Here is a 20,389-nt window from a genome sequence, read left to right on the forward strand (position 1 = left end):
TTAAATTAAAACAAAAAAATTATAATAATTTTAAAAAACTTCTACTTTTTAATTTTTAAATGAAATAAAATGTAATAAAATAATGATATTAATAATCATTATTATGTTAATAATACTTATGTTAAATAACATAAAATGTAATTTATTTATAATTCTAAAATGTGATTTTATATCAAAATATTTATATACTTCATAAATATTAAATTACTAATATTAATAATTTATTTTTATAGTATTCATAATTTAAAAAATATATATATCTGTAATTTTTAAATGATATAATAATATTTAATATTAAATATTTTTGTTTTTATTAAAAAATGTTAAAATAATTTATTAAAATAATATATTAATTTATTTTATTTATTTTTCTATATATTTTTATTTTAAAACATATTTCCAATTCACTCGAGTAATTGTCAAAGTCAATTATTTGTTCTGTTTGGATTTACTCTCCTTTAATATAGCAGATATTTCCTTAAACAAGCAATTCATAATTCAAATTTTATTTGCTATCAACCAAAGATAGTTAGATAGATTCATTGGAAATGAGTGTCTAAAATATGATTCCAGTTACCCCCACAAGAGCCACTGGCTTCGAAATTTGCTTATTTATTTATTTATTTTTTCTTTTCTCTTCGGTTGCTTTGCGTTTTATTCATTGCCCTCCTGCCTTTCTTATGCTTTCCTGCTGTACGCCCATCTGGAGTCATTAAGCCAAACACAAGCTACATGTTACTCTATCGCATTGCCATTGTTTGTGAATTTGCTGTCTGGCCATGGACCACACCCAGATGGCAGAGACTCTTTAAGCAAACAGAGGTAGAGAGAAAACTAAATTATGCATTTTCTTTAACTTTTTTTTTTTTTTTTTCCTTTTTCTGAATTTAGTACGCCATCTGTGAGTGCATCTATGAAAACGGCTCCGCCAGCCAGTTGGCCTGCTCATAATAAACGAATTAGCGCCTCCAGCTAAATGGCCAAAGAATGCGCCTTTATTGCAATTATCGAGTTCGAGTTCGAGTTTGAGTTCGAGTTCCAACTGAGCAGCGCCAAGTTTGGCTCTCTCGACTCCGCTGGGACTGTTTTGTTGCATGGCTGGCTTGAATAAACAACCAAGACCGAGAGACCAAGTCCCAGCACCCCAGCGCCCCCTCGCCCCTCTCATTGGCCACGAATAATCACATAAAATATTAATGCTGGCTTAAGCCAGGCTCGTTTCGCTCATGGCCAATTTCTTTTGGGGCCACAAAACGCAGCGCTAACAAATAGAAAAATTATCGCAATTGTGGCATCTTTTTTATGTTTAGTCGCCGTTTGTGGGTTTGTGTTGCAGTTGTTGTTGTTGTTGTTGCAGTTGTGGGTTTTACCTTATGCCAAAACGAATGTGCATTTAATTTGTGACGCAGACGAGCAACACTTGAAAAAATTAAAGGCAATTGCTTGGCTTTGCTATGCATATATTAAAAGCAAATGAAGTACAAATTTCTATAATGGCTGTGCTTTCTTTGTAAGTACCCTAAACGCTGCTCTGCCTGAAGTATTTACAAGGACTTGAAGCTATATTCAGGAGACCAATTAAAAGAGATTTCGATGAAGCAGCCTTTTTGTAGTTCAATATTAAAATTAAATTCAGATATTTTGCTATTGAGTCGAGTGATATATAATTAACATATATTTTGAAAATTTGCTGTAAATAAATCATCATAAATTATAATAAAAGAAAAATTAGTTAGTTCAATTAAGCAACAACTTCATTAAGCCATTCCCTTTGCCAGCTGTCGTCTCACAGTGTAATCCATTAGCTCTTGGAAAATTGTCTCGCTGATGCATAAAACATCAATGCGCTGGCCGAAGTGCTGGCACGTACGACTCCAGAGGCCGCCGCTCAAAAGAAGCGCAAAATAAATGCCAAAATGAAAAGCACAGAGAAACAGCAAGAGCAACAAATATTATTGCCTTCTGGCAGAGTTTTTCAAGTACCCAAAAACAATGCAGCAACAACAACAACAGCTGCATAAAGCCAACCGCAGCAACTGCAGCGGCCACTCATAGTGAAGCTCAGAGTCGTATTCGTAGTCGTACTCGTTCAAACATGGTCATAATCACGCGTTAAATTAATGAGTTTAAATGCTATTTTTGGCTTTAACTATTGCTGGCTCACACAAACACACACAGGCACACACAGGCACACTCATACACTCTCACATGCCGTGGGGCATTTAATTGAGTGTAGCAAAGTTGAGCCAACATCGTCGCTGCTGCGCTCTGGCAATCTGCCACTCGGTTGCAAATTATGAGAGGCCCGCCAAGTTCAGGCTCAAAACGTGGCGCATGCGCAGCTCACAACTTGCAACCGGCAACTGGCAACTGGCAACGGGGAACTGGGAACTTGCAACCGGCTTTGCTAGCCAATATTAAATTTATTTTAATGCGCGCACGCTCATTGCATAGTCGCTTCCCGCTTCCCGCTTCCTCGCCCCGGCTCGCTTTCGATCTGAGCATCAAGACGCCGTCTCATATGGCCGGCGGGTCTAGGTATTGTTGCCTTGATTTCCACCGCTCGAGCTTGTCGCGCAGGCCTTAATGATTATGTGCTGCTCTTTATGCTTTATTAAGTACACGTATTTAGCCGGACCCAGCCGATGGACCGACTGACCGACCGACTGACTGCATTCGTTTCGTTGCCTACAAATCATTAGGCCAGCTGTTGGCTTAGCTCTGCTCAGATAACGAATCAAAGACGAAGATTGCTACAGTTTGAAAGGCTTCTACAAATGTCAGCGTCACATTCAATTAGTTGCTTTTTTGGCAACACTGTGGACACTCGCTAAATGACTAAGCATAGGTCAGTGTTCTAGGGCAACTCAAAGTGATTCATAGTGATTCACAATGTGCCGAAACTCCCACGCAGAAGAAGCAGCAGAGTCTGTAGTAGCTCATTCCATTCTTATAGTTTTGAAGAGCCAAATGTTTCATTTGGGTTTCTACTTTAATAGCTTCAACTTCCGCTAGCCAACGCCAGGTGGCGCCTCAGCGCAGCAACAGCAAACAAACTACGTCAACAACTGCAAAAATGTGAACAACGTCAGCAAGATTGTTAATAAATTTTTAATATCCACCATAATTAAGAGGCAGACAATTTGCCATTTGCCATTTGTTGTTGTTGTTGTTGTTGTTGTGGTTGTTGCTTTTTTGCTTGCTTAACTAAAATGAAATTAAGGCACGTCAAGGCCCGTTGTCCATTGTGAGGAGGTGTTGGCTGCTGGCGGGTTACAGGGTTTGTAAAAATGTAAAATGAAAAATGAGCTCAACGTCAAGAGACAGACCGAAAGAGAGAGAGAGAGAGAGAGAGAGAGCGAGACAAGACACAAAATCAACTTGCCATATAATATCGCCCCTAAATGCAGCGCCTGATGATTATTGGCATTACGTGGACGTGCATAAGTACGACTTGCATTATAATTAATTTATAATTAAATGCGCTGCCAATTTCAAGTTGCATGCAGCTGACGGAGTAACCGCAACAGCAACAGCAACAGTAACAACAACAACAAAGAGCTACAGCCACAATACTCCGTCAACAACAACAACAACAACAACTGGCCGACACACAAATTGCTTTGTAATTTATTTGCAATTAATTTTGAATTAATACAACAAAAAATAATAAAGAAAACCACAAATTGTCCGCATGGAATTTGGGTCTTGTCTTGGCAGCGACTTACACCAACACTCAAGACCGGCGGCCGGGACATTATCCACATAAATACCGAGTTTTTGGGGCCAGCCGAAGAGCCTGTCAAATGTCAGCCATGTGAAAGCGACGACGAAGGCGAAGGCGAAGGCGTGTCGAATGTGGGACTTAAGCTGGGAACCTGCTGCAGCCATGCAAACTCGCCAAACTGACCACGAAGCAGACGAGGATGCAGCCGGAGAGGATGTGTAAGCGTAGATTAATTAATTTTCATCCAGATAACTAAACAGAAATTGATAAAACTAGACTTGTCGAAAGCTCACAGAGATCGATATGAATTAATTACTGAATGCGATTGAATAAAAATCAAATTGGGGTAACATATCAGATTAACAATTAAATTACTTCTCATAAGATTTAAAAAAAAAAAAAAAATGTTTATATTTAAATATATAAATATCTGTATATTTACATTCATGTAAATATTATATATTTCTTTTTTATATTTGAGTAATTATTGTATAATTTATATCAAAAAATAGACACTGACTTTTTAATTTGAATTTTTTGTATGATTAGATTAGAAAAATTGTTAAATTAGTGATATCATATGAAAAACTATAAAAAAAAGTCTGTCTTTTTTAGTTTTATTTAAAAATTTAAAAAATGTTTCAAAATAACATCAAAATATAAATATAATATTTAATATATTATATTAAACAAAATTGATTTTTTAGTACTTTTGCTCTTTAAATATTAAAAATTTTAAAAAGGGCAAACAAAATTAGTATATTTTAAAATTTTAAAAATCATAACTTATTCCAGTCAATCTTAATTATGTGGAGTATCAAAAAGTAATACTCTTTGGTATATATAACAGTAAATATATATATTTCTATATTTTATCTCTGGCAATCAGGTGCAAAATATTTCCTCTTTTTTCTTTGGCCACTTCAAAGTTATTAGCCCAGTTGACTTTTTCATCATGTTCGCTCGGCTCATTTGCAGTCAATTTTCGCGCTGCTTGGCGGTCATAAAAATTGTTGCTGAAAACATTCTTTTTAATAAGCAATTATTGTCTGCTCCTTTTAAACGTTGACGCGTAGTGACTCTTAACTAATTACAACCGATTTACATGCCATGCAGAGAGCAAGACAGAGAGAGAGCGATAGAGAGCGGGAGGGGGAGCTGTAGAGCCAGAGGTGGCTGAGCCAGCACAAGCCCCAGAACTGGGCCCAGAACCAGGCCAGGCCTCCGGTTCGCTTGTGGATAATCCCGCTTTAAATATTTGCAGCATTTAAAGTAAATGCAGAAACCGGTTGCCAGTTGCTGTTCTGCTCTTGCCGATCATCGTGATGATGACGTTGCAGATGTGAATGCGAAAGCATATACACACACACACACACACACACACACACACACACATACACATTTGCACACCCACCAGGCTGGGCAGTAAATCCGCTTGGCACACACGTAGCCAACCGCCTGTCAGGCATCCTCATTGCACATGCGCAACATGTGCGCCGTGTGAGCGAGTTCGAATCAGAGTGCGAGTCGGAGTATGAATATGAGTGTCAGTCGTCGTCGTCGTCGGCATCGTGTGAGTGTGAACACAGTATGTTAGCAATGTTAGCTGGAGCAACTTGTAATTAGCGACTTTTAGACTTTAAATTAGAGTACATATGCGGACTGTGCTTTCACCGGGCCAAGCCTGCGCTGCGGCAGGCTCATTAGACGCTGCCACAGCCACTATGACTCACACAGTGGGCTGACTGGCTGACTGGCTGACGCCTTGGCCTCAAAAGCAGCATTGAAATTGCAGTCGCGCTGCCAAAGCCGTCAAATTGCGTAGCCAATGGGCTGCCCGACTGCCCCGATCATAATTAGCTGTAATATATTGTGGACTGCACCCAGCGCCACTGCGTCCCTCTCTCCCTGCCTACCCACCACCTCCAGCTGCTTGTCAAAGCGCTATTGTGCAGTTGCATAGCCTCAGATACTCTAACCCAAAGCTGTTCAACTGAGTGTGACGACTAAGCAAGTTTAATAATAATTTACTAAATTTTACTATTAATTTGGCAAGAATTTATTATTAAATATTTATATATAATTTTTATAAATTTTCTAGATATTTTTATAAATATTATTTGTTTTGTTTGTTATCCTTTTTAGTGTATGTAAATTTCGCTTTTCTGATTTCTTGATTTTTCTTTTTGTGCTCGCTGTGGCCTTTAGTACGATCTTTATAGCACCTGGATTTTCTTGTTTCCAGTCGCCAATACAAAATTTATTTCTTTTTTTTTTTTTCAGTGTGCATGTGTGTGTGTGTGTACTGATTATTTTGCGCTTATTATTTGCCTTTTGCGATTTTTGTTGTTGTTGTTGCTGCTGCCGTTTCTTTTTTGTTTAATTTTCAATAAATGTTGCTGGTTTATTATTGTCGCTCTTGTTGCCGCTGGTATCTCTATTATGTGTGTGTGTGTGTGTGTGTGCGTGTTGGCCAGACGATTACTCATTTGACTGCATGCACATAAATTTTATGCACTTTTTTGATTGCTTTATTTTTATTAATTGCTTTTTACAAAATTTTGTTTTGGCTTTTTGAGCATTACAAGTCGCATTTGCTCAAGGGAACTCGACGGGGGTTAACTGAATGCGGGGGCAGGGGCGTACTTAAGTTGCCTGAGAGGGTGTCCAAGTGTATGTGTGTGCGTGTCTCGTGTGAGCTGATTGTGTCATTAGAATGAATTCGGCTTGGACAGAGACAAAGCGAACAAAACCAAAATGCGGTCAAAGATATCGAATATGCTTCTAATTCTTTTTTTTCTTTATTGAATAAAGTTTATCGACAAAGAATGCTAATTTGTATGTATTGGAATGTCGTAAAGTCAAAGCATAATTATTTTTTAGCAAATCAGAAAAAAAATTTTTTTTTGGCAATGCAGAATTTTATAAATAATAATAATAATAATTAGTAAAATTTATTTGCAATTTTTTGACTAGCCAAGCTTGGTGAAAATTTAAATAAATTATTTATTGGTAAAATGCCTTTCGATAGATATAGACAGCAATCAGGGCTGCTTCTAGCTTGTTGCGCTACAGTCAACTATGTTGAACTCTGATGCTTGAGTGATAAAATAGGAGAACACTTTTTCTGCATATTTCAGCTCTGTAGTGGGTTCGATCGAGCGGCTCGTTAAGCCAGCTGATTGAGCTTCAACTTAGTGTGATTAAAGAAAAGTTTAAATTGCAGCAGGAACTGAACTGCTGAACTTTGTATTGCTCCATAGGCCAAGGGAATATATTTATAAGTCTGCTAAAGTAACTTCTGTCTATTCCATGGTTTCCCTATCGGCGAGTCGGTTGAGCTAAAGCGAAAACATCACTGCAGGAGGCTGTCAAAAAGAATACAGAGCTGTCGAGGAGTAGGTGCTTGAAGCAGATAAAGTTTAGCTTGAAGAAAATATGTCTGTAATGTAAGTAATTCATTGACTTAGGTAATATATATAAATAGAATTAAAATGTAAGATGCCTTCAATTAAAATTTTAATGAATGCTTTATGAATATACCATATAATAAGAAATTTCAACAGAGTGAAACAAATGATGAGAGATGATGATGCACTTCCAGAGATGGATAAATATATAAGCATGTCATAAGATAAGATAAGCTTATTATAAAATATAATATAAATTATATTGAACTGTATATTTTCTATAGGTGTAATATCTATATTTTATACCGAATTTATATATTTGTATATTTTAAAATTTTTAACTGATTCGCAAAGATCAGTAATAAAGAAAATGTTGCCGATTGCTAACGATTGGATGCGAAGAACCGCAACGATTGGTTGTCATAGCGAGACTGAGTTTATTATTCTTCTTAATAGCTAATATGAGAATCGCCAGATCAACAGAAAATAATAATAATTAAACAATTATGAATAATATGAAAATCAACATATTTGCAATTCAAGCAGCTGTTAAAAGTCGAGCAAGCTGAGGATAATTGAATCTTCGTCACTTTTATTTTCCATATAATTAATACAACATCGGCCGCTCACATCTCGAGCACTTCATAATTTGAGCGATGTGAATATTTCAAGTGTTTTTATTGCAGCTCGTCGTGGAAACCCTATCCCTTTATTTGGCCCATAATTTAGCACAATTTTATGAGCAACAAGCGAACGACAACAAAGCGCCTAAGACGAACGAAAAATTAAACAAAAATAAACTTGAAAGCGATCGAAGCGATTCCCGCTGATCAACGGATCGGCGTCTTCAGCGGAGCGGCTCATTGCTTTCTGCTGATTTGCCAAGCTACTATGACTATGCGCCGGCAGGCATAGGCCGAGTGCGGCAGGAGGCGGAGTGCGGGGTGCGGAGTGCGGAGAGCCCAGGCAAAACCAATGCGAGCCCAACTGAGCCAACTCAGGCCAACGAGGACATGCGAAATTTTTTATTTATTGCTGACAATTGCACAAACTTTTTTGTGATCTCATTTTTGTAGCTGTTGCTGTTGCTGCTGTGTTGTTGTTGTTGTTGTTTCTGCTTAGTTTTTATGGTCATTAAAATTGGGACAAATATTTGACCGAGTGTTGCCGCCGCTGTTGTTGTATTAAGTTTTCGGCTTTTGTTTTTATTTTTGTTATTTATTTATTTTTGTAGTTTTTTTGTGTGTGCTTTTTTTTTTTTTTTTTTTTTGTTTCTCGTGCACGACATAGCTTCAGCCTGCGGCTGCTTTATAACGTTTTGTAGCGTAAAATGTTTGACGCCAAGTTTGCCCTTGACGCTCGGACCGCAGCCAGTTGCAGGAATTGTCACAGTTGTAGTGGCAACATTTTGCGGCAAGCTTGCTGATTTCATGATTAGCCAGTCGGTGCCGCAACTAATTAATGATCGCCGCGCCGCTTGCATGCTAATTAAATGCAAACCAATTTCTGAATTCAGCTAGAGATGCGCGCGTGATCGCGTTATTTGTCACGCAAATAGCAAAGCTCGAATTACTATTTTTTTATGCCATTGCAAAAAGTATTTATTTGGATAATTTTAAGGAATTTATGTCGTATCAAATTATAACTGATATATGTTTATATATTATGAATATTATTTTTTTTTTACATATATTTTGTAATATATTAAATATATATATATACTATAATTTATTATTTTATTACTTTTTTATATAATTTTTATATATTTATTTATTTGGATCATTTTAATTTATATCATATAAAATTATAAATTATATGCATTTCTGTTATATAAATATTTTGTATTTAAATAATTTTTTATTGATTTACATAAACTTTAATTATTAACATATACATTTTATTTTATTGATTTAATATATTGTTGTTGTTTTTTATTTTTAATATTATTTCTTTCTTTGTTTTAATTTATTATATTTTTAATTTTTATAATTGGACATTTAAAGATAATTTTTGTTAACGGAGAATATAATATATGTTTTTTTTTTCTTTTTTTATTTCATTTTATATTTTTTAATTTATCATATTTATATATTAATTTGTTTTTAATATTTATTTATTGAAATATTTAATAATTTTATATTTTTATTTATGTATATGTGTTCAATGTCAATTACTTGTTTCTTATTACGTCATTTCTTTAAAATAATTGTTAATTATTAATTAGTCAGCATGTGTTCAGTATATATAAATTCATTATTATTATTGGAAATATATCTGATTAGAGTTGACTTATGTATGATTTATTATTATTTCGTGTTGAGTTCTAAATTTATGATATATAGATCGTATCGATCTCCCCAAAAGTTGAATGTGAATGCTAAGGCCCCACCTACTTTTGTAGTCTTATTGAGCGCAGACTTTAAATAATTTTATGAATAAATCAATAATAATAAATGTAGAATACAAAAAAAAATGTTGCCATATTCTAAACATTTTCTTCTTAAATGTGGCAATAGGAAATATTGCTGTTACTTCAATATATATGTAGAAATAATTGTTTAATAAATTATTTGAATATATTAGCTCAATCATCAACTATGATTTTTATCTCTTTTATGCAGTTGCTCTGATTAGTGTAAGGTAATTGGAAATGTTGGCGTTTAGCGACTCACCGACTCGGTTTTGATGTTGAGCGCCAGCACATGCGACGAGCTGTTGGAGGAGATCGATGGCGGCGAGGCGGGCGTGACGCCGCCGCACGGCGATTGCGCCGCAGCGACTGCCGGCGAGCAGCGGCTGGGCAGCGGACTGGCCTCGCGCAGCGGACTGGCGAGCGCTACGCCGATGCCCAGGCCGATGGTTCCGCTTTGGGAGTAGGGCGAGCTGGGCGACTTGTTGGCATTTGTGGAGCAGTTCGAGGGCACGATGGCTGCGGTAGTGCAGCTTGTTAGAGTGCTGGCCGACGAGCTGGACGAGGAGGAGGAGCACGAGGAGGAGGATGATGATGAGCTGCTGCTGCTGTTTGCATTGTTATTGTTGCTGTTGTTGTTGTTGCTGCTGCTGTTGTTGTTATTGCTACTGCTGCTGCATATCAATGCTTGCATTTTGGTATTGTTGTTGTTATTGTTATTATTATTATTATTGCTGACGCTGCTGTTGTTGTTGTTGTTGACACTGGCACCTGGCATCATGCTGCCATCGCAGAACTCCCGCTTCACAATATTGCTGGCAGTATTGTTGTTGTTGCTGCTGCTGGTGGTGTTGGTGTTGTTATTGTTATTGTTGTTGTTGCTGCCGCTACTGGTGCTGCTGCTGCTGCTGCTGCTGCCTGGTGTCGCAACAATAGCCGCCTCACAAGGCAACACCGTGCCCAGCATCGTGTCGTGCTTATACTGTGAAGTTGTGGATTCAGCGGCACCGGCAGAGTCCTCGCAGCCCTCGGCCATGTCACTGACCCCCTCGCATTGTGTGCGCCGTCTGCAAGAAAGGAGGAGCAAGTCAAGAGTTGCCTTTAAACCAATCAGTTAAGCATCAAAGGGTTAACTTAACAGGCTGTCATAGTGATAATGTAGGCACTCGCTGCAAGACCTTTTGCAGTCAGCGTGCATCTCTATGAATATACATAAATATATATGTGTATATATGAATGCATTGCAAATACATTTACTTTGTAGTTTATCTAGATTTATAAATGATGCTTGAACGAAAGATATTACAAGTAATTACCCTTAGTTTTTTATGTAATCTTGTGCAATCTGTAGTCTGTGGTTAATGAGCTGGCTTAAGTAACCTAGTTCCCAGCCTAAACATAGTTTAGCTAAGCTTATAGCTACAGCAATTATTTGTATTTAATATTCCATATAATTGACTGCATAAAATGTTTATGTATTGACGCTTTAAATTTAGTTACCTATGAATTTCGAAGAGATATTATTATTGTTTAACTAAAAATATATGTATATATAATATATCTCAATATATAAAATCTTATCTATATTTTCCATACTGACTGAGCAATAAGGTGCATATTATAGCTTAATTTTTTTTTTTATAAATTTATCGCTATTAAATCACTTTTAGTATTTATAGTATTTAGTAGCCTTTCATCTAGTCTATGGGTCTCTCACGGAATATTTAGTTGATAGCAGCTCTGCCCAGATCTAGACCTACAGCTGTGTCCAAATAATGCACTAATGCGGCAGTTAATTGTCATTAAAATGCACCCGGTAAACCCGAAGCGGACAAACAACCCCCCAGTTGGGTTGGTATTTTGTCGAGATGGTGACTGTACCTGCGCCTTTTGCCTGCTGCGAGTCATAATTTAGAATTTACATTTATCGAATATATTTCGTGCACTTAAAACTCATGCCCAAGCGCATTAATTTCATTAATTATCCCTGTTGCCATCCGGTTGACCACAGCAACAACAACAACAACAACAAACAAATAACAAAAGGCAACAGCATAATATTTGGGGCATGGCCAGGGACAGGAGGGACAAGTGGTTGCAGGAAGCGTCGCACACATGCCGCATAATTTTGCAAATGCAAAATGTTGCTTCGACTCCGACTGCGACGTCCTCTCCGCGTGTCCTTGCAAGCAGCCACGACGTCCGGCACTGGACTGGACAATGACTCGACAGAGAACAAGGGAGGTTCGCAAAGTAGCCGCAACGGTTGCTAGGGGGTGGCTAGGGCTGTGCCTGCCTCCCTCCCCCTGTCGTAATCGAAAATTTTACACCTACTCCGCATTATAATTTATATGCCTGGCGGGACGTAACCAGACTCTGACAAAGGAGTGAGTCACGTCTGGCAAGAAAGTTTTTTGTTATACAAACACAAATGCATATGCTTCCAAGTAGATATATAAATGGGAGAGTCTTTTCAGTGTAGCAAGCGATCAGAGCATATACGTAACTTTCTTCATAAATCATTTAGAGATATGTTTAAGATTGCAGATTAGGTGAAGGAGAAAGTTCGGAAGAGGTTTTGCATTGGGATAGTCAAAATGCATTGATAATTATGGAAATAGCAAATATATAAAACAGTAATAATGTTGCTGAAATAATATAATATTACTTAACAAAAGAAATAAAAAAATATTGTGGAAACTAAAATAAAAAATTAAAAAATTAAAAATAAAAAATAAAATTATTGTTAATTGAAAACTTGTAAATAAATAAGGGAGAAATACCAAACATAAAAAACTATGGATATTTATAAAAATATAAAAAAAAAAAAAAATATTAAATTACATAATTTTTAATAATAATAAAATTATAAATAATCGAATAAATGAAATCTAGCTGATATCTAGCAATAGAATAATAAATAAATAACTAAAACAATAGAAATAAAATAAATTAAAATTATTTTGTTTAGCATATGAATAAATAAATTAAATATATCTAGCAAAAGAATAAGAAATAATTAATAAAACTATAAATAAGATAGAAAATAAATAAATAAAGGAAATATATCTAAAATAAATGCTACAACAATAAATGTAATTTTATATTATAGAATATAAATTAAAGTATTCTGTCTACTAAGGGCTACACTCAATAGAGATTTTATCTGTCTCTAGCTTCAGTTCGCTGTTTTCAGCTGGAAAATTGCAGGAGCTTAAGTAGAGGCGACTAAATGAATGCCCAGCTCATTCGATTTTAAAATACGTTGACATTTCTGGCCAACTCAGAAACACAGAAACTCACCACACACACACACACACACACACACACACACACACAAAAAGAAAGTGCCTGGTCGAAAATCGAACACTAAATGCGAAGTAGAGCTCCGATTCTGATTCTGCTGTTGCTGTCTTCAGCTTGGCATGGTTAAGTACACAAAACGGGCGTTGATTTTAATGCATAATGCAAATGGATGCATGTGTGTGCGAGTGCGAGTATGTGTGTGTGTGTGTGTGTGTGTGTGTGTGTGTGTAAGCGAGTGTGTTTGACTTGCTGTTGCTGTTGTTGCTGGCAACTATGCAGGCAACTCGCCTACAACTGTCTGCAGTTGTAATAATGCAAAGCCGCCATGACCAATGCAAGCAGCAACAAAACGGTCGAAGCAACTGCACTCTGAGTCGGAGCAGGAGTCGGAGCAGGAGTCGGAGCTGGACTCCAGTCCGAGCTGGGCAGCCAACAGCAGTCAACGAACGCACTTTTCCGGCCACGTCGCCGACGTCGTTGCTCATAATGAGCCGCAAACAGGCAGCGGGGCGGGGTGGTTGGGCGGTTGGGCGGTTGAGTGGGTGGGTTTGTGAATGTGTGTGTGTGTGCAGGACATGTAATGTCTGAGTCGGGGCTGTAGACGTTTGGGCTGTAGATTTTGGCCAGGAAGTGGACAGCAGCAGGAGCCGCAGCCCAAGAGAAGGAGTAATAATTAATTTTGTACATTGCATGCAAATGTCTGGGCCACGATTGCGCCCCTCCGCTCAACCCCACCCAGTCGAGGCATGTGGCATATGCATAAGCAGCAAACAAAGCAAAACACGAATGCACAACACCAGCAGCAGCAGCAGCAGCAGCAGAAGCAGGAGCAGTCGCAGCTGCAGAGTCCAGCAGGAGCAGCAGCAGCAGCAGGAGAAGTACACAGCGAGAAAAAGGAGAGCACTTGAGAGACTCACCTGGAACTACGTGCGTTAGGCATATATTATCATGTGATTTCGCTGCGTGCGACAGAGACAGCGCCTAATGAGCAATTGTTGCTGCTGCACCTTGGCAACATGTTGTGAAAGTTAGCCGTAAATACGTCAAATTGCAGCGGCAAAATATGCCAGCTAAATTAAGTACAATTTGCGCATATTAAAAGTGTGTCCAAATTGCACAGGCGAGCAGCAACATGCAACAGCGCTTCCTGCAACAGCAGCAGCAGCAGCAACAGCAGCAACAACAGCAAACAGGCTGCAGCAGCAAATCTAATCAATAACCGACAAACTGGTAGAATTTCATGTAGCACACTAAATAGCACGATTAATTATCGCTATGGCCAGGCAGCTATAATTCATATCAAGTGCCTGACTATATTTTGTTGCATTTTCTTTTCTAAATCGGCAGCAGGAGCAGCAGCAGCAGCAGCAGCAGCAGCAACATGCAACGTCTGCAACATGTGCAACAGCAAAACGCATTAGAAACCGGTCTAATTTTGTTGGCGCAACGCGCTTGCAACATGTTGCTGCCGTAAAATCTAGCTATAAATTGCAATCTCCATGCAACTTTCTATTGGTAAAAATTTATCATTTGAGACACTCGGGCCGGCCAATGTCTTGGCCAGCGTTTTGTCATGCCACAGCGCAGCTCGGCACACGGCACATGGCGTACGGCATACTTCAGTTCCTTGCCAATATTCAAATTAATAAAATCATCAATAATTTTGCATAGCTGCAACATGCTAAACATGTTGTTGCTGCTGCTGTTGCTGCTGCTGCTGTTGCTGCTGCAGCCAGCGACTTGCTGTAATTAATAGTCGAACTAAATTGTTGCACATTCTGCTGCCATCCATTTTGAGGTAGCGCTTCAAATGTGGCACAAACCAATTTCTGATTGGAAAACGGCGTCCGGCCTCGGCCAATTCCAATTTGTACCGTAGGCCATTAAATTGCCTTTTGATTTGTAATTAGCACCGAATGCATATTAAGTGCCAAGCGCAAAAGTCGACTTACTTTAAGGCAGCGAATGAAAGGAAGGAAATGGAACGGGCTGTTGCAACTTTTTTGGCAGCTAAACTTTTCGAGTGCCTGCCTGGAAAATAATCAATAATGCGCCTCATGCCACAGGGCGGCTAGCACAACATTAAGTCATTCAGTTAAAATTATTTATGCAACATTTACTTACGCACACACACGGACAATAGCACACACACACTCACACGTGAGTTGAAAAGTTTTCTGTTGGCCAATGCATTGTTTTAGGGTTGTTGTTGTCGGGGATGTTCATGCACTGGCAAAAATACCCACGTGTGGGCGTGTGTGTGTGTGTGAGTGTGTGTAAACGTGCAATTTTCTTAAAAATTACACACGATTACACATGAAATACAACCGTGAAGGTGGAACATTATGTAAAGTAGATAGCATAGCATGAGGCCATGTCGGGATAAGGAGCTTAAGCCTTGATGCTAATGAAAGTACGACCAGAGCTTCTAGTAGTTTGTGTTCGTTATTTTTCGAAATTAAGTCAGACCTATAAAGTTCTGCAGAGTGCAGTGGTAAACGGATTACGTCGAGGCTCGCTGCAATACTTGAAAACTTTTTCACATAAGTACAACAAGAAAATGTAAGTAGTAATAAAAGAAATTAGAAAAGGGAAAAATTTAAATATTAATGAAAATAAAAATTGAGAAAAAAAATGAATATTAAGTAGTATACTATATGAAAGCTACAAAAATTAAAATAAATAAATCCTTCCCCTAGTTTAGATTAGTTTGAAAATAAATATAAATTTTTTTTATAAATATAACAAATATAAATATATATATATATATATATATATATATATATATATATATATATATATAAATTAAAATTAATATTAAGTAGTATACCATATAAAAGCTACACAAATTTCAAATAAATAAACGCTTTTAAGAGAAAATATGACGATCCTTCGCCTAGTTTAGATTAGTTTCAAAATAAATAGAAATTTTTTATATAAATATAACAATACACAAAGAAAAGAGAAAAATATTAGATATTAATCAAATTAAAAAATAAATAAATAAATAAAAAATTAAAATTAGTATTAAGTAGTATACTATAAAATAGCTACAAAAATAAAAACATTGAGAAAAGAGAAAAAATTACGATCCTTTGCCTAGCTTAGATTAATTTCAAAATAAATATAATTATAAGGAATATGGATAGATCATAAAATCAACTGGGAATCTATATTGCATATTAAAGATCATAAACTTTGAAATCAATTTTTAAATTATATTAAAATCAAAATATCCTACCCTTTAAAATTAAAATTGAAGCTGCATAAAATATAAAAAATTAAAGACTTTAAATTTGATATAATATCTCATATGACAGATGATCAATTTGGTCTTCATATTCAAATTTCTATTCAGCTCTTTGTTGATCTGACCCGCGCAGCATTGCCAGTGAAATTATCTGGTCTGGCCCGAAACAGGTTCAGCTTGAGCTGTGACTAAATTGCCTTTGGTTCGAGCATTATCAAACGCATAGCACGTTACATTATATTACATACGTGATACACTGGGGCCCTGGCGAGGCGACCTCCCTACTTAATGCAAACAAAATGCATTGCAATCCGGTCAGTGGACTATTTAACTGGGTGTTTTCCTGTTTGGCTTGGCTTTGTTGTTGTGTTTGGTTTTGTATTTTGCTTCTTCTTTCTTCTCTTTTTTTTTCATTTTTTGCTGTCGACTTTTTCCACTCAAATCATTAAAAATAATAATAATGAAATTTGCGTGATTCAAATTGAGCACGCACTAGGCGATGCCAATAACACAACAACAACAACAACAACAAGAACAGCAACGAATGCCAACAATACCAGAGGCGTACTCAATACAACAATAACAACAACGACAACAATAAACATGTGCAAGCTGAACAGTCAGACGACCCCTAAGAGAAAGGGAGAGAGCAGGAAAGAGGGAGAGAGAGAGAGAGAGCGAGAGGAAGAGACAGAGCTCAGCATATAGGAAGTCAAAGTCATGCCAGGCCAAGTCAGACGGGGACCCAAACAGGACGTGGCTAAAAAGCAGCCCTCTCATAGCGTGAGTCCTGCTACACACACACACGCACATACACACGCACACACACACCCATACGCTGCCCTTAATGCGACTCGTAATGAGTTATTCGCATTTTGTATTTGCATTAAAAAGCAAGCCTCTCCCTACCCAAACCCGCCCACATTTGGCAATTTTAATTCATTTAGAATGAAAATAATGAGAAAAAAGTTAAGAATTCTGGAATTGCAGAGCATTTATAGACATTGAAATACCCTACATATAAATGATAACGATAATCATTTATAAGATGGATTAGTATATTACTTCTTTTAATACATTAAAGTATTTATGCACAAAATTAAGTCTATTTATCTATATTTAATTTAATAAATATTTAATAATTTAATAAAAATAAATATAGTTTCTAGTAAACTTAATTGTTCAGCTTATTCAAATTTAGTATTTATTATTATTATTAATTTTATTGATATATTTATTTATTTTTTATTTTATTTTTTGTTATTAATCTTATTATTATTTTATTTATTTATTCATTTATTTTTTTAAGTTAAACAATTTATTGTTATTTTTGTAAAATTATTTCAATTTTATTTTATAAATATATTGAGTATTACACTTTATTAAAATTACTATTATGTTTTTTTTTTGTATTTTTATTTCAATTATTAATATTACTTTCACTTTAGTTATGTGTGTTTATAAATATTGTTTATACCAAACTGATTATTTTAGCTTAATCAAATCTAAATATTACTCTGTTCTTTATTCTTCTCAGCCAACTCATATCACATTGCAAAAGTGCATACCCCTAGCAGGGAGGGTATTTGAGTTATAGGTCGAAAATTGCATGTCCCATTCGTGTTGCAGTTGTATAATAATATTGAGGGAGTTGGGCTGGCCATATGGGCGACTGCAGCACGAATATGTATGTATGTGTGTGTGTATGTGTGTATGTGAGAGCGCGTACACGACATGACGAGAGCACAAAACATAATTTTGCTAAATTAGCGAAAAACAAAAGAAATGGCATGTGGGCTCTGTGGAAGTGTGGGCGGGGCTCTCGACAAGCTCCGGCCAGAAAACTCCCCAATTGAGCACGCACCAAAATCGTTTGCCAGAGCCGCAATTTTTACTTATTTTTCGCGTATTTTTTTTTTTTTTGCAGCACGGAGCGCAATAATCAACGTCTAAATATTTGGCAAAAAAAAAAAGAGAGTGTAGAAAAAATATGTAAAACCTGCTGCATTTGGTGCCGGGCAACGGGCAACGGGCAATGGCAATGGCCAACTAATTATAAAAATTTTTGCAACCCCTTTCGGCCGAGCACAATGCGAATTATGCGAAACCCTTTGGCGAGTTGCATGTGACCAAATCGAAGGGTCTGAGGCCAAGTCCGGGGTAAGTGATTGTGTACGTGCTCATTATGGAAATTTCTTTCTCTCCTTTCCATTTTTAATTTTTTTTATTTTTTATTTTCCGGCATTGCAAAATTAATGCAAATGCCGCCTGGCTCGGATCGCCGTAGACAGCCAGCCAGCCAAGCCGGGCAGTGTGGGCCGTTAATGACAGCCCAGAAGAGCGAAGAACGGGGCGCTTGACAAAGGTTTATTGGAGCTTTGGCTTTGGCACTGGCGATACGCGATTATAATTAGAATTTAGCCGCGGGGTACAGCGCCGGCTCAAGGGTTGCTCTCCGCTCTCCGGGGGTTGTAAAGTGATTGCGCAAAGTGCGCGGCCGACTGCCTCGAAAGTGTTAGGGTAATCGAATCTCGAATCGATTAACTGGCTATCTGGGGCTGGCGTTGAAGGGCGCAGAGTTTCGATTAGACGATCCGCAATGCAACGGCCTTCGGCTCAATTGCGCCACTCTTGCAGCTTGCAGTCAAGGCTGAGGTTTGAGTCATTAGCCCAGACCCCCAAAAAGCCATTAGAGACTCGCCATAAAAAGTGCGCAATGTGCAGCAGTAAATAAAAAATTAAAAAAAAAAAAAAAAAAAAACAATACAAAAAAACACAGTGTGCAATTAATCGATCAGTGATAATTATCGATTATATATTAAGCACAATTATAATTTACATACACGTACGACAGCAAGTGCCGGCAATTTAATGCAATTGACCCCTCCGCCTCCTGCTAGTGGCTCTAATGAGCTGTGCACAGACACAGACACAGACATAAACACGAAAAGGCACTTGCACAGACAAACAGCGTTTAATGGATCGTCAACTAAGTTGCATTGAAATGGCGTCTTTGGAGCGCTTAATAAGCTGCGATTAAGTAGGGCATTGTGGGCAGCAGCAGGAGGCGGGTGCCGGATCAGCCAGTGAAGTGCTCGGTAACTCGACTCGATGCATTAATAATAATTAGATTCCTCTAATCACTAGTAATTAACCCAAGTGCGAGCGAGATGGCAACACGGGTGCAGCTAGCTAGCTGACTGTACCTAAACCGATGGCAATTGTTGTTGTTGCTGTTGTTGTTGTTGCGCCAACAGCAAACAATTATTTATTATTTATTTATTATAATTATTTATTTACTTATTGCAACGGGCAGCGCTTATTAAAATCAACTTAATGCATCGCTTGAGCACACCACAACAATGACTGCATACACATATGCCATTAGGGCCAGGCAACGCCCCCGCACCTGCACCCGCCTGCACCCCCTCCAGGTTAGAGCACCCACGCAAAAATGTCCATGTCTCGCAATCGACTATGTCATAATTAACAACAGTTTGCATTGTGTTTGATAAGCAGCGCGACATTTGAATACCCTGCACAAGAGAGTTGGAACTGAGAGAGGATCGAGGAAATGTTTGAGATGATATAACACTCTTTATATACTGAAGAACGGTCAAGGAACGATTAGTAAATATTTCGGAATATTAAACAATCTCTATTAGTATTCCTAGCACAACTCACAGAGAGAGAGAGAGAGAGAGAGAGAGAGAGAGAGAGTTCCCTCAGTCACACACTTGGCGCAGGGCTTGCTACATGAGTCAGAGCATTGCCATTTCCCTACACAATGTTAGTCGCTCATAATCAAGCTCTAGCTATAAATTGACTGACATATAAGCTGATTACAAGTCGATTGTGCTCTCGCATTTAATTAAGCTTGGGATTTTGTCTATTTAATGGGCAAAGGGAAATTATGAAAACTACTTTCGAGAAAATGGCGAGGCCGAGCCGGGTCGGGTTCAGATGAGTGTTTGAACTCGTGGCATGCAAATATTTTGCTCTCAACTGGAGCACTGGCTAATGTAGAGAAATTTTTGATTTCAATTGAAATAAATTTCTATTAATATTTTTAATTGTTTGTTAAGCAAAGAAGATGGAACAACAAGAACAACAAAAACACAAAATTGCAGCAAGAGCAGTCAGAAAATGGCGAATGTGGCGAGTAGAAAGCGAGAAAGCAACAGCAAAATCGTTATATTTGTTAATTGAGATTTGACCTGATGATATAGTAAAATGAGCACACAACAACAACAACAACAGCAGCAACAACAACAGCAATGAATAAA

General features: G+C 37.4%; 1 protein-coding gene across 1 annotated transcript in view; it reads right to left on the reverse strand.

Moving 5' to 3' along the window:
- LOC6580355 (probable serine/threonine-protein kinase DDB_G0267686) overlaps window positions 1-20,389 on the reverse strand; it is a 99,200-nt gene that overhangs the window by 60,132 nt on the left and 18,679 nt on the right. Inside the window, exon 2 of the mRNA XM_044011290.1 lies at window positions 9,810-10,614. Coding sequence (XP_043867225.1) covers window positions 9,810-10,583 — 774 coding nt within the window. The 5' untranslated portion in view covers window positions 10,584-10,614. The remainder of the gene's footprint in view (window positions 1-9,809; window positions 10,615-20,389) is intronic.

The sequence above is a fragment of the Drosophila mojavensis genome, unplaced genomic scaffold (assembly GCF_018153725.1).
Source record: "Drosophila mojavensis isolate 15081-1352.22 unplaced genomic scaffold, ASM1815372v1 contig_81, whole genome shotgun sequence".
Taxonomy (NCBI): domain Eukaryota; kingdom Metazoa; phylum Arthropoda; class Insecta; order Diptera; family Drosophilidae; genus Drosophila; species Drosophila mojavensis.